We start from the raw sequence: 13,751 nt of genomic DNA on the forward strand, positions 1-13,751 counted from the left end.
TAGTTGTAGCAGCTGGAGTCTGGCACGTCCACGGCAGCAGGAACCTACGAGACAAGGGACCTCAGGGACTCCAGGAAGGTCTATGGTTAGTAACTTCAACGGAACAGGAAGAGTTAAAGCAAGTGACAGGCAGACAGAGGAGAGAGAGAGAAAGATAGGATCCCAGTGTGGCAGTATAAGCCTATAGCAGCATAACTAAGAGCTGGTCCAAGCCTGAGCCAGCTCTAACTATAAGCTTTATCAAAAAGGAAAGTTTGAAGCCTACTCTTTAAAGTAGAGAGGGTGTCTGCCTCCTGGACCCTGACTGGTAGATGATTTCAAAGGAGAGGGGCCTGTTAGCTGAAGGCTCGACCTCCCATACTACTTTTAGAGACTTTAGGTACGACAATCTACAATAACCTGACAGTTCCAGAACATATGAGATTGGCTTCATCATTCCCCCAAAGTATCCCAACAAGCATCTCCACTACCCTGATGTCTTTTCTGGATGGGTGTAACAAAAAATCTCACAACATTTTTAACTTGGTCATTTTTGAAAAGAGTTCAGGATTTTATTTAAAAAATGTAGCACATGAATGCTTTACAGAAAAAAAAGATGAAGATTTAAAGTGTATTTACAAATACAATGAGTGAAGGCAAATTTTTTTCACTTTTTTTGCACAGCAGATTTGATCACATATGGCTCTCCAAGGTTAAAAATATGGATTCATTTTATTTAAATTATTTTATTAATTTTAATCTCAATGAGACATTTGGCTTCGGTCTTCCTCTGTGCATTATTTAAACTTAATATTCACACAACATTATCACAACTCTACCAAACCCTACCAAAAGAGGGCACAATGATGAAAAGGACTTTATGCAACTTCAGCTCTGTGAATATTATGTAACCATGAGTATGACGAATGTGCATGACAGCATAAAGCCACATTGGTATAAAAGCCACTGATGACATTGCTCAATCTCCTGTTGTGGTGCAGTGTGAACTAGAAGAACAGTCACGTGGCATCTTAGTGCCTTTGACCCCTCAGTAGTGGCAGTATATGTGGTTGAAACCCGGAAACCAAAACCAAAACCAGCACAAGAAAAGATGCAGTTCAATACAAACAAAGATTCACACTTAAGATATTCAGCATTTGACTAAATTAGAACTCCTTTTGAGGCATCAAACACACACACACGAACACAGGTCGAAGAAAGAAAGCACATACAGCGAACAAACAAATTCTTAGTCTAAAGTTTGATTAAAAAAAGTTTGATTGTGTGTCATTGTTTCTGTTTTACGTTCATAAAACATTAAAAAAGTGACATTTAATCAGTTTAATGACACAGAAAGAACCGCCACACCAGAGAGGACGGACAGTTGGACGGAGGTTGTCACCAGCCAACCTGCAACCAATCTGTTCTTCAATATACACACACACTATGATGTGTGTTTTATAGTAACACTGTGAATTTATGAATGGTAATAATGCAACACTCACAAACTTTGAGCCTGCTGTTTTTATTTTTATTGAAGCAATCAAGATTTTTCATTTTCAAGAAGGAGATTAATTTAGTGTTGTGGTTTATGTCTGTAAATATACTGAAGAGGATAAGGGCCACTGGATAACAAATTTAAATATCTAAAAACGTATGGTGAAATATATATTTCTTAATTATGAGATTAACGTCACAATTCTGACTTTTTTCTCAGAATAAAAAAATATTGCACCTTATTATTATTTTATTTTTTCTAGTGGCCCTAAACCTCTTCAGTAGTAAATACAATTAATGCAGGTCCAAGGCTTTATCTTTCAAGATTCAATCATATGCTCCCACATGTGGATCCTGAAAACAACTCCCTAGAGCTCAATTTTCACAGCTTTACAATCTTTCATATTCAGGATAAGTATGTCATTTATATTTTCCTAAATGATCTAAAACAGCTGATGCATGTCTGGGCAAATAAAAACAGACTGGCCCATAGAGGACTGTATGTATGTTCATGAAATGGTTTCTACTGAACACAGTGTTTATGTAACCTTTGCAGACGGCAGATCATCAGCTGTCGTTCGTTTCTCCAGCAGAGCGTTCGTCCCATTAAGGATCCAGTCAGATCTCAGTCTGAATCAGAGTCTGAAAAGTCATCTAGGAAACAAATGAGAAACAAACAAGAAAACATGCAGCTGCTGTCAGAATGAGAGGCCATGTGAGACGTGTTCTGACCTTTATGCAGGAAGGTTCCGAAATATAAATGGTGCACTCGTCAGAAGAGGGGAAATGAGTGTGAGGAGGTAAGTGCCAACTTTGGCACACTGAACAATGCTGCTCACATTAAGTGTATTCACTCCTCTCTGGGTGTTTCAGTTTCATGTATTGAGGCTTTAACAGATGGATGGATATGTTGTACTGTGGATCAAACAATGTGTCCAAGATATTAAGTTTAATATCTTATACAGGTATATATCAGATCTTGTTTGAGGTCTTACCTTGCTGTCTTGATGGCTCATCGTTGGACTCCCCTCCTTGCTTCAGGAAACTGGCCAGCTCATTAAAGATAAGGTAAAAATCGAAAGCGAACACGACGGTGGCAATGAATCCAAACACCTGCAGAGAGAGAGAGAAAGAGAGACTTGACTTTAAGACAGTGACAAACCACAGCTGAAATGGGAACTGAGGTTGCGGTACAAAGATGATTCTTTACCCTCTCTCTGTCTGCCTGTCTCTTACTTTAACTCCCCCTGTCCCATTAAAGTTGCTAACCGTACACCTTTCTGGAGTCCCTGAAATCCCTTGTCTCGTAGGTTCTTCTGAGTCGCTACCCTGCCAGACTCCAGCTGCTTCAACTACTACTATCACTCTCACCACTATAATCTCTCTCTCTCTTCATCTCCTCTGTCCGACCCCACAAGGTCTCAGATCGCAGATCGCAGATGTGTGTCGCATAAGTCTGGTCCTGCTGGAGGTTTCTGCCTGTTAAAGGAAGTTTGTCCTTGCCACTGTAACTTGCTAAATGCTGCAAAGTGCTCTGCTCATGGTGGATTAAGATGAGATCAGACTGAGTCCTGTCTGTCAGATGGGACTGGATCTTCTCCTGTCTTGATGTTGGTTCTTTGTTAATAATAGAACATAGAGTCTAGACCTGCTCTGTTTGGAAAGAGTCTTTAGATAACATTTGTTGGGATTTGGTACTTTATAAATAAAGATTGATTGATTCAATGATTCAAAAATCAACTCTACCCCAGCAGCCTGAGAAGCACCGTCCACGTATTTGGACACTGCCATGATGGAGATGATGAAGAAGATGATAGATGCAGTCACACATCTCATGAAATCCTTCAAGAAAGAAACAAAGAGAAAGGAATAAAATATACTTCACATTGTCTTCTCTTAATACTCACAGTAAGGAATATATGTTTAATTGAAGTTTGATCTCACCATAAGCGGCCACAAGAAGCCTTTAAACCTCTCGTTAAATTTTGTGGAGTAAGCGAACATCAAGAAGAGAGCAGCTAGGAACTCTATCAGGGGGACGGTCACAAAGGCTGCTGCTGCGGAGGCCGCGAAACACACAAAGGACACAAAGGAAAGAGCCTGAAGAGAACACAGAAACACAGAGAAACGTTAATGCAGTGTGTACCGTACGTATAGATATATCTATACATTTTAGACAGTAGCTTTAAGGTAAGTCCTTCAGTATCAGTTTGTTTGAGACTAGACCCAAGAGGCACTGAAGAACATATTGGTTTCTCACATCTCAACTCAACTAATTTTTTTATATGGCACCTTTCAAGCATGCAGCCCAAAGTGTTTCACAAAAAAAACCCCCAGAGACAGAAAATAACAGCAATAGGTAAAATGATGCAAGGCTAAAACAAGATAGAGGAAAGTAATAAGAAATACATACAAATAAAATCATTACAATAAAATCAATAAAATAAAATGATTAAGATAAAATCAGCAAAAATAAAATATAACAATAAAATCAATAAAATAAAATAATTAAGATTAAATCAATAAAATAAAATATTGCAATAAAATCAATAAAATAAAATTATAACAATAAAACAAATTAAATAAAAACATTAAGAAAAAAGAACAATAAAATAAAATAATTGTGATAAAAAACCTAAATTAAAATCAGACAAATATCAAGAAAAATAAAATTAAACCATTAGAATAAAATTAAATAAGATATTACAATAAAATAAGTAAAATAGAATCATTGTGAAAAAACAATAAAATAAAATAATTGTGATAAAATCAATAAAATGAAACCAGATAAACATCAGAAAAATAAAAAAATATATAATAAAATGGATTAAAATAAAATGGATTAAAATAAAAATAAAATCATTACAATAAAATCAATACAATGATATCATATAAATATCAAAAAGATAAATTAAAATTGATAAAATAAAATCAATAAAATAAAATCTGAAAAATGAAATAAAGTTATTACAATAAAATCAATAAAATAAAATCTGAAAAATGAAATAAAGTTATTACAATAAAATCAATAAAATAAAATCAGATAAAAATTGGAAAAACAAAATAAAGTTTTCACAATAAAATCAATAAAATACAATTTTATAGGCTAAGTACCAGAAAAATAAAATCTTGAACTTGTGTATGTTTGTTTCTCAGGGAAATGTGGGATATATAATCCAAAGAAAATGTAATTCTTCTTTTTATATCTTTCCTCTGTCAGATAATGTTTCAGTGCCCTGAAGCTGTAAGTCAGTGTTTGTGTGAGACAGCGAATCACAGCTTCAGGCCCACTTCCTGTGGGGAGATACAGTTGTTAAGACACAATGTTTATTCATACAGGCTTGTGTACTGCTACACTGCATCCCCCTCGTCTCTCTCGCACACAAACACGGTCCCATAAACAGCCACAAAAACAGAGCTGTAAAAATGAAAGAAGACAGTGAAGCAGAGTCACTAGTAGTTACAGAGCGGGTAAATGAGTGCGCTCTGTGATTGACGCCCTCCATTAGAAGGGCTGGACACAGAATGACAGCAAGTCCAGACTCTGTAATCTCAGCCAGGCCCGGCCATCTTGTCTTTGTCTCATTCAGTCATCCCACACTGCCCTGAGGTTAGGAACTCCCCCTGACTCAACCCAGACTGCTGCAGCTGCTGCTCTTTGAAAGGCACTGCTACTGAGCAGCTTCCTGTCAAGGATCTATCAGATCTACCTGTGATAACGCTGCAGATAACAAGACTCAAGTTTTTTAAGTAGACCCGCCGGCATGTCTGCAAATTAAGTGAAGTCTTGGGTTCTGAGATGTTGCAGGAAACTATTTATACGCACTGCTAAATGAGCTGGTACATTTCTTACTTCTGTATACAACCGAGTAAAATACACCCACTAAATTATTTCTCATGATTTGTCTTGAAAGTGAGACAGCTCAACAGCTCCAGCTTTATTCATTTAATTCCAAACTTCTCTTTCTTGTAGGTGTTTTGTTATTTCTTATACAAACAAGTCTCATTAAAGGGCAAGTATTAAAAGTAATGCAGCTTGCTCTATGTGCATATGTTAGCTTAAAAACTCCCATAAACATGATACATTAAGGCTGCAAAGACATTACATGCATACCACCCAGGAAGAACGCACACTTTGCATACATTTACTACAACATGTCCCATTATTTAACATCTTGTTTTCATTCTGAAAATATTTCAAACGTTACAATAATTTTGCAGCACATTCAGTCAACCCACTGTGATTCCACACTCCTTATTGGGCCTGTTTCTGGCTGAGACTGAGAGGCCTAATGAGAGCTACACTGGAGCCTGACACACTGTGTATAATAATGCACGCTCAGCAGGATATGTGTCTGACTAATACTAACAGGAATGATAGAGCTATGAGCTGTGTGTTCTGAGGAGGACACATGTTGCAGTTTAGTGGGTTGATAAAATGCTGCTGTGTTACAATAGCAGGATGATATTATGTTCCAAAACAGCGAATGAGCCACAGCAAGGGAGTCACACACAATACAGTAAATACAAGGGAGATAATTATATGAAGATGGAAGCTACCACAGAGTGTAGGATAAAACATTTATAATTGTATTATTGTTACACATATTTTAACTACCATATACATTAAACTCTGGTCTCTGAGTGCTCAAGTATCTATCCAAAAGGGCCAAACCAAAAAAAGGCGTTTTTCGATCAGAGGAACTTTACCCTGGAACTACATGTGTTTCGACCGGTGGACCCAGGGTCTAAATTTAGTTCAGGGGTAGATAATCTCCCCCATAAAAAGCCCCTGCTAGGGGGGTTATACTTTTCAAAGGTCCCGGGGCTTTCGGGGGGCAGAGCCTGCAATGCTGAACGCGTCTGATTGGTAGATTAACCGTAGTGTTTTTATTCTGCCTGCTGTCCACAATAACATCACACATCTGTGATTGACTTCATTTCTCTTTCTTTCATTTGTTTTTATTTGTTCTATCTTTTTTGTATGTATGTGTACTTTTCAAAAGAAGAAGCTGATTGACTTGATTAAGCAGCTTGTAACAGTAGTCTTCTCTAAGCCCACCACGAATGCGTCTCTCCCGGTGTTACGGTTTTAAAAGTGACCCTGTAAACTGGAGACCTTCAGCTGAACGTAACGGTGTTTGTGGAGTTTACACAGTTGTTGAAACACAGAGGGAGTTCCTGGGAATGCAAACTAGTTCATTTTTTATTAAGATTTCAAAATATCCTCATCAGATATTCTGCAATGAAATATAGCACAATCTAAAACAGTACTATTAGTATTGCAGTTTAATCTGCAGGGGTATCCAGGCCAGAGGAGAGGATTTGTTAGATGTGCCAGAATTCAGATTTTTGGCTTTGACTCAAAAACGTAAAGATTCTGTTCTATATAATTGTTTTAACATTTTTTAAATCTTATTTATTTAGCTATCTATTTATTTCTTATATTTATCTGATCTTTTTTAACTTAAACTGATTTTTTCTTTCTACCCTTACTTATTTTATGAATTGTATTAATTTATATTTTTATTTTACGCTTAAAAAATATTTAAGTGTTGCAGAAAGATATAAGCAGGGTGAGAGACATTAACATACAATATATAAAATACAAAACAATGTGAAATATAAGACAACAAGTGAACACTTAGGGGACAAAACCGTGACGAGCAGGAACTAACAATGTATTGTAATATTGTGCGTTGAGGATGTTAAAAAGCTGTGTGTGTGTGTGTGTGTGTGTGTGTGTGTGTGTGTGTGTGTGTGGGCGTATGTCTCTTGGTGTGTTTAATTGTAGTGAATAGGATGGTAGTTTGAGATTAACTGCGTGGGAGAAAATAATAGAAACAAATCTAACTAGGGGGTTGATTTTTTTTAATCTCTAAGCATTTTTTAAATGATGTCTTTTATTATTTCACCCATCTCTAGGGGTGCAGGCTTGTCTGTATGAAAGGCGCTTTATAAATAAAGTTGAGAAGTTGAGAGTGGTCAGAGCAGTAACAAGTTTCACATGGACTTAGAATAGATGTCACTGTGTTGGGTAATAAAGGTTTGTTGGTCAGAAGTTTTGTAAGAAAATGTACCAGACTGTTTTAGTGCAGAAGCTAACCAACAGACAAAGCTACGCTTGTATCATTGTTAAATAGCAAGTTAAGTTTATTAGTTTATTAGTTTATTCCACAGGGACCGAAGATCTCAGAACACACAATACAAACAATCTAAAAGACAATATATTTTCTGTTTGATCATAGTGTTAATGTTGTGTGCAAACTGCCACAGAAAAATGGCTTCTTGTACAGAAACAGAACCAACTTTCCAATGATCTGTGGGAAGCGAATGATTTCTTATCGGTTCTTGACAAACCACTGTGAATCATTCTGCAGCTGTTTTCAGTAAATGTCTTTGCTTCATCATGTGTTTTATGGGAGATTTCTAAATTTTTATCATTGCATTTGCATTTGTACAACTTCCTCTGTTTTTACCTTGAACTTTGTTGTGTAACTGGATTAGACTTGTGTGTCACTCGACGTCACTGTGAATGAGAGCAACCAAAGAGTTTAAATTAAGGTTGCATAAATATTCAAAGTATGTCACATTAACACATATATCTATAAGACTGATGTATACAAAGGTCAAGTCAGCGATGACTGGTTTACCTTTAGTTTTGTTTTAAAGATACAAAAGCTCCCAAAAGTCTCTGAGTCCCACTTTTCTGCAGCTTGGAATGACAAAGCAGATAATTTAAAAATAATTTAAAAGCAGTTTGCTTAGATTTTCTCCTGCTGAGTGACACACACTATTTAAGTGGCGGTGGTGCCTTAACATGTACAAATTTATAAATCAGACTCATATCTGCAAAACAAAGAAAGCTGTCAGATGTTGATAAATTCTGCTTCTGAATGATGTTACAGTCATGGTAGTTCCTGGGTTTTTTATCAATAGTTTTTATAGACTGTGTTTTATTTGCTCTGATTTAATCAGGTACTTTTATTTCTCTGGTTTGGCTGCGAGCATCAGTCTGTTTGTGTTTATAGTTTTGAAAATAAGATATGAAGTCTACTCTGTAAAACTTGTACATCAAAAGGATTATACAGAAATGTAGTACATCTGTCCACTATAACTTTGAATGAACATCATGCTATTGAACTTTCTTAATTATGTTAATAGAACAAATAATATTTCACTCACTCATTTCATATTAAAGTGAAGGGAAACATCTCCCAGATGGATATCTGAATCAAATGTAATTTAGCAGATTGTTTTTCACACATATTAAAGGCAGAAATCAGTTTTGTTTGTCCAAAAAATTTGTCCATATAACCACAAATTATGTTTAATTGAATCCCATGTTTCCTCTCACACACTCACTGTTAGCCTGCCCCAAGAATTTGTTTAACAGAGTTGATAACAGGGGTGTGTGGATGTCATGTGATCACTTCTGTTATTGGATCATGACCCACAGTGAATAACAGCCACTTTCATTCAAACAACACTCCTGTCTAAAAGCACATCTGCATTCACCTCAAAGCCGTGTCTCATATCATCTTTCCTATAAAGTGCATTGTTTCCTGCTTTTAGCAGAAACAGTCTTTCTTTCAGGAGATGTGTCACATCATGAATGCTCTGAAGTTTTACTCCTCCGTGCAAGAAAAGAGGACAGAGGTTAGAAGCATTTTAGCTCAAGGCTGAAGATCACATTCTTAAGCATCAGTCAAGAGGCTGTTTTGTGTGTTTGTGTGTGTGCGCAGTCAGACTGAGCTGCAGGCTTCATGTTCTGGTTACAGTGAGGAGGATGTGACTGTGAGAAAGATAAGTCCTCTCTCACAGTCCAACATGAGCTGAGGGTCACATGATAAAACAAACATGAGGGTCCATTCAGTCACACTGTGTGCTCAGTGACTGACGACCCCTCCCACAAGTACTGCATGATACTGTGATGGCCAAAACCAACACCATGGACACTCAGTTCCTGTTTGCTGAAACCCTCCTTTAAAAGAAAAGAAGCAACTTATCTTATGTTGCATTTCATATCATGATAAACACTGACACAGAAGTAGAAGAAGAGACTGTAGGAGGAGACATGCTGTTATTTAGCTCCATCACTGACTCTGCAGAGGACAATGAATGTCTTCGGTCTTGTTTTATCTCACAGCTTCTATAAACCAGTCCAGCCCCTCCCTTTCTAATGAAAACCTTGTGACGGGAACTGACTGACCCATATTCAACATGACAGTAAATCAGTCAGGATGTCTAAATGTGGACTCAAGCTGCTCGTCGTTACAACACAGAACTTTCAAAAACTACCCAAAAGCGCAGCGCGCTAGATTCCGTGCGCAGTGGCCGAGCAGAGGCTCATCTACATGCATTAGTTTCATTATATTGACTCCTCTGGTCATTTCTTACCACTTCAGCAATAAGCAGCATGCCTTTCCTCGAAGAGACGAACTCTTTGCTCGGAAGAACCGAGGAGAGGACTGTTTGGCGTGGCCGAGTCGAGCTGGGAGCCTCGATGTCCCCCATGGCTGAACTAAAAAAAGTTAATCTCTTCTCGAGCTTCAAGACAGCACTAGAACTCAAAGTAACGTAACGGATTGAAGGCAAAACACGAGCGATGTGTGGAGGCGTGAAGCTTCTCGGAGGTGGAAACGGAAACAATGACAGCGCGGAAACGCAGCGCGAGGCCAGCTCCCAAAAAGCGCAACATCTGCTTTCTCCAGATGTGAAATGCGATGCCCCCAGCTGCAGAGCACACAGCCCAGAGCCACTCAGGGGAAATATGCAACTCATGATGTCACAGAGCTTTGAAAATCTTTATTGATATGTGTTGATTTCACAAGATTTATTATTTCAAACATGAACACATGTTTTAGTGTCTGAGCAGCAGTGCGGATCACAGCTGGAATCTAAACAATGCAGAAAGCATCAAGTTACTACAGTTAATTTATTCATTGCTGCTCTTGATTCTGTGTTCCACTTCTCCGCTTGTTGAAGGTGATGTTCTTGAAAAGCATGTAAAGGTCCACACACAGCAGACCAACTGTCAGGATGGCAACTATCTGCAAACAGAGAGCACATTTAAAATGAATGCATCATCACACTACATGAAAACACATCCGGTGTGCAGTTGGAAAGAGTGAGAGTGACATATACTATTTCAGGACTTGATAATGTTGAGTCTCTGCAAACAAAGCAGCATTAATATGATCAGTTTTGCAGACAGAGTAAAAACTGCCCAACACAACTGAGCATGCAGTTCTCAAATGCTAAATCTAAACCAACAAATTTGCCCTCAATCTCTACCTCTCAGGGACACAGATTGAGTTTGTACCTCTGTACAGGTATCTTGACATTCTGATCGATTAATCTCTCTCTTTCTTTTAAATGTCATATTGATCAGCTTGTGAGAAGACTGAAACTGAAACTGGGGTTTTCAATCCAAGAGGAGGCTGGTCCCTGCAGCTCAAGTTCTAACTAGAACTAGGAAAAGAGAGCACATCTCTCCCGTGTTCTCTACGCTTGCGCCCCATAATATCCTACTTCTGATCCATATAGCTCTAAATGGTCAGACACCTTCATACCTTAAAGAGCTCATTGTGCCCCATTACCCCTCTAGAACATTATGCTCCTAACACGTACAGTCATGGCCAAAAGTTTGGAGAATGACACAACTATCAATTTTCACAAAGTCTGCTGCTTCAGTTTTTATAATGGCAATTTGCATATACTCTAGAATGTTATGAGGAGTGATCAGCTCAACTGCAATTAATTGCAAAGTCCCTCTTTGCCTTGAAAATGAACTTTATCACCAAAAACACATTTCCACTGCATTTCAGCCCTGCCACAAAAGGACCAGCTAACATCATTTCAATGACACACAGGTGTCACACACATTAACACAGGTGTGGGTGTTGATGAGGACAAGGCTGGCGATCAATCTGTCATGATTGAGTGACTGGACACTTTAAAAGGAAGATGGTGCATGACACCATTGTTCCTCATCCGTTAGCCATGGTTACCTGCAAGGAAACACGTGCAGCCATCATTGCATTGCACAAAAAGGGCCTAACAGGGAAGTTTATAGCAGCTAGTAAGATTGCACCTCAGTCAACCGTCTATCCAATTATCAAGAACTTTAAGGAGAGAGGTTCAATTGTTGCCAAACAGGCTCCAGGGCGCCAAAGAAAGTCCAGCAAGCGCCAGGACCGTCTCCTGAAGGTGTTACAGCTGCGGGATCGGGCCACCACCAGTGCAGAGCTTGCTCAGGAATGGCAGCAGGCAGGTGTGAGTGCATCTGCACGCACAGTGAGGCGAAGACTTTTGGAGGAAGGCCTGGTGTCAAGGAGGGCAGCAAAGAAGCCACTTCTCTCCAGTAAAAACATCAGGGACAGACTGATATTCTGCAGAAGGTACAGGGACTGGACTGCTGAGGACTGGGGTAAAGTCATTTTCTCTGATGAATCCCCTTTCTGATTGTTTGGGGCATCTGGAGGAAGGCTTGTTCGGAGAAGACGAGGTGAGCGCTACCATCAGTCCTGTCTCTTGCCAACAGTGAAGCATCCTGAGACCATTCATGTGTGGGGTTGCTTTTCGGTCAAGGGAGTGGGCTCTCTCACAATCTTGCCTAAAAACACAGCCATGAATAAAGAATGGTACCAGAACGTCCTCCGAGAGCAACTTCTCCCAACCATCCAAGGGCAGTTTGATGATGAAGAATGCCTTTTCCAGCATGATGGAGCACCTTGCCATAAAGCAAAAGTCTGCCTGTCTCTTACTTTAACTCTTCCTGTCCCATTAAAGTTACTAACCATAGACCTTTCTGGAGTCCCTGAACTCCCTTGTCTCATAGGTTCCTCTGGATCTCTGCTGCTGTGGACTCGCCAGACTCCAGCTGCTTTAATGTCTTGTATCATGTTTGTATATGTGGCTACTCTGTGAACTGTGCTGCTGCCTATATTGGCCAGGATGCTCTTGAAAAAGAGAAGGTTAAATAAAGGTCAAATAAATAAAAATGTAAAAATACAGCAATAAATCAAAGTTCTCCTCACCCCCCCGACTAGTGTGCCTGTCCTTGTGTACGTAGTCAAAGCCAACAAGCTCAGGACCAGAAAGTAGACTGCTGCAAACACTGAGTTGAAAACATCCTGCAGAGAGGAACAGAGAAGAGCCTCAGAGAGTATCTGCCACATGCACAGGAGGATTTATTATCAGAATAGGGCATGACCAAAGTTGTAGGATGTGATAATATTTTGCAGTAAAACATCACCCACGATGAGAGGCCAGAAGAAGAAAGTCAGCCTCTTGTTCAGTTTGAGAACGTAAAGCACCAGCAAAAGTAAGGTGATCACAAACTCCAGTGCCGTGGCTGTGATGTACTTTGGTGTGGATGCTACACTGAAACACACAAACGCCACAAACAGAGTCCCCTGAAACAGAAGAAGTGACAGAATCCACAGAAAGAAGTTACAGAAGCACCAAAGAGAACATTTCTTCAATCTTATTCTTTCACATTCTTGCAGGATTGAAGGGCTTTTCCTGAGCGTCTAACTTCTATCAATCTGTATCTTCTGTTTCACACAGTCTTCATACAACATGTAGCTCTCTGGTTTAAATAGACAAAGAGGAAGTGAGATTCTGTTTATTTCCACATCACATTTTTACATAAAGCTGTTCGTTCTTTAGCTCTAAAGTTAGGTGATTTCAAGTCAGTCGCTGCAGTCAAGAGCTAACCTTGCCAGCCAATTGTTCCCTCTTTTGTTACGCTTCTCTTTATCGCTTCATGTTCTGTATCTTCACAACCTAAGGCAGCAGGTTTGAAAGCTGTTCCTGTACTATTCTACACACTGAATGAGTTTAAACTTTTCTCACCATCTCTGCTGCTTTCAGGATCCCTCTCTTGGATTTCAGAAAAGCTGTGTCCACGTCCATAGTTGTTACATTTTGTTCCTCTGACATGATGAAACAATTTTTTAGGTGCAAATCACATCTGTCGGTTTGCTGAAGCTGTTTCCTCGTAGCTGTGAAGGAAATGACTGCAAGAAAATGTGCAATGTTTTCACACCAGCAGCTTCAGCTCGGTGAGGCAAATGAGAAGTATAGAGAAAATAGTTTCCTCAGTGTTACAGGAAATACACAGAGTGGAGAATAATCCTCCTCAGGGCCTGTCAGACAAACTCTAAAAAAGTTGTTGGTTTAATGTTTGAAGAAAAAATAAAAAAGGATGAAGTAAATATGTTAAATTATTAACATTTCTGGAGCAACATCTTAAATAAACCAGCTGC

At 38.9% G+C, this 13,751-nt stretch overlaps 2 protein-coding genes across 2 annotated transcripts; both read right to left on the bottom strand.

The window, feature by feature from the left end:
* Nucleotides 1-526: 526 nt before the first annotated feature.
* cmtm3 (CKLF-like MARVEL transmembrane domain containing 3) lies at nucleotides 527-10,185 on the bottom strand. Its single transcript, XM_034679063.1, has 5 exons — nucleotides 9,877-10,185; nucleotides 3,421-3,576; nucleotides 3,223-3,318; nucleotides 2,472-2,589; nucleotides 527-2,130 (listed from the first exon to the last, which is right to left on the bottom strand). The coding sequence occupies exons 1-5, from the start codon at nucleotides 9,991-9,993 to the stop codon at nucleotides 2,102-2,104; spliced, it is 516 nt and encodes a 171-aa protein (XP_034534954.1). The 5' UTR covers nucleotides 9,994-10,185; the 3' UTR covers nucleotides 527-2,101.
* A 79-nt stretch (nucleotides 10,186-10,264) lies between these two features.
* LOC117810622 (chemokine-like factor) lies at nucleotides 10,265-13,544 on the bottom strand. Its single transcript, XM_034680536.1, has 4 exons — nucleotides 13,339-13,544; nucleotides 12,741-12,896; nucleotides 12,519-12,614; nucleotides 10,265-10,529 (listed from the first exon to the last, which is right to left on the bottom strand). Exons 1-4 carry the CDS (start codon nucleotides 13,423-13,425, stop codon nucleotides 10,419-10,421), a joined length of 450 nt encoding a protein of 149 aa, XP_034536427.1. The 5' UTR covers nucleotides 13,426-13,544; the 3' UTR covers nucleotides 10,265-10,418.
* Nucleotides 13,545-13,751: the final 207 nt, after the last annotated feature.

Source organism: Notolabrus celidotus, chromosome 3 (assembly GCF_009762535.1).
Source record: "Notolabrus celidotus isolate fNotCel1 chromosome 3, fNotCel1.pri, whole genome shotgun sequence".
NCBI classification, from domain to species: domain Eukaryota; kingdom Metazoa; phylum Chordata; class Actinopteri; order Labriformes; family Labridae; genus Notolabrus; species Notolabrus celidotus.

Bases quoted from the DNA above. Each gene is read 5' to 3' on its own strand.
- cmtm3 (XM_034679063.1), bottom strand. From the start codon at position 9,993: ATGGGGGACATCGAGGCTCCCAGCTCGACTCGGCCACGCCAAACAGTC. The intron at 3,577-9,876 runs GTAAGAAATGAC...TGTTCTCTTCAG, and splicing joins TGCTGCTTATTGCTGAAGTG to GCTCTTTCCTTTGTGTCCTT. The intron at 2,590-3,222 runs GTAGAGTTGATT...CTCTCTCTGCAG, and splicing joins GTGCTTCTCAGGCTGCTGGG to GTGTTTGGATTCATTGCCAC.
- LOC117810622 (XM_034680536.1), bottom strand. From the start codon at position 13,425: ATGTCAGAGGAACAAAATGTAACAACTATGGACGTGGACACAGCTTTT. The intron at 12,615-12,740 runs GTGGGTGATGTT...TCCTCTCTGCAG, and splicing joins TCTTCTTCTGGCCTCTCATC to GATGTTTTCAACTCAGTGTT. The intron at 10,530-12,518 runs GTGAGGAGAACT...CTCTGTTTGCAG, and splicing joins CAGGCACACTAGTCGGGGGG to ATAGTTGCCATCCTGACAGT.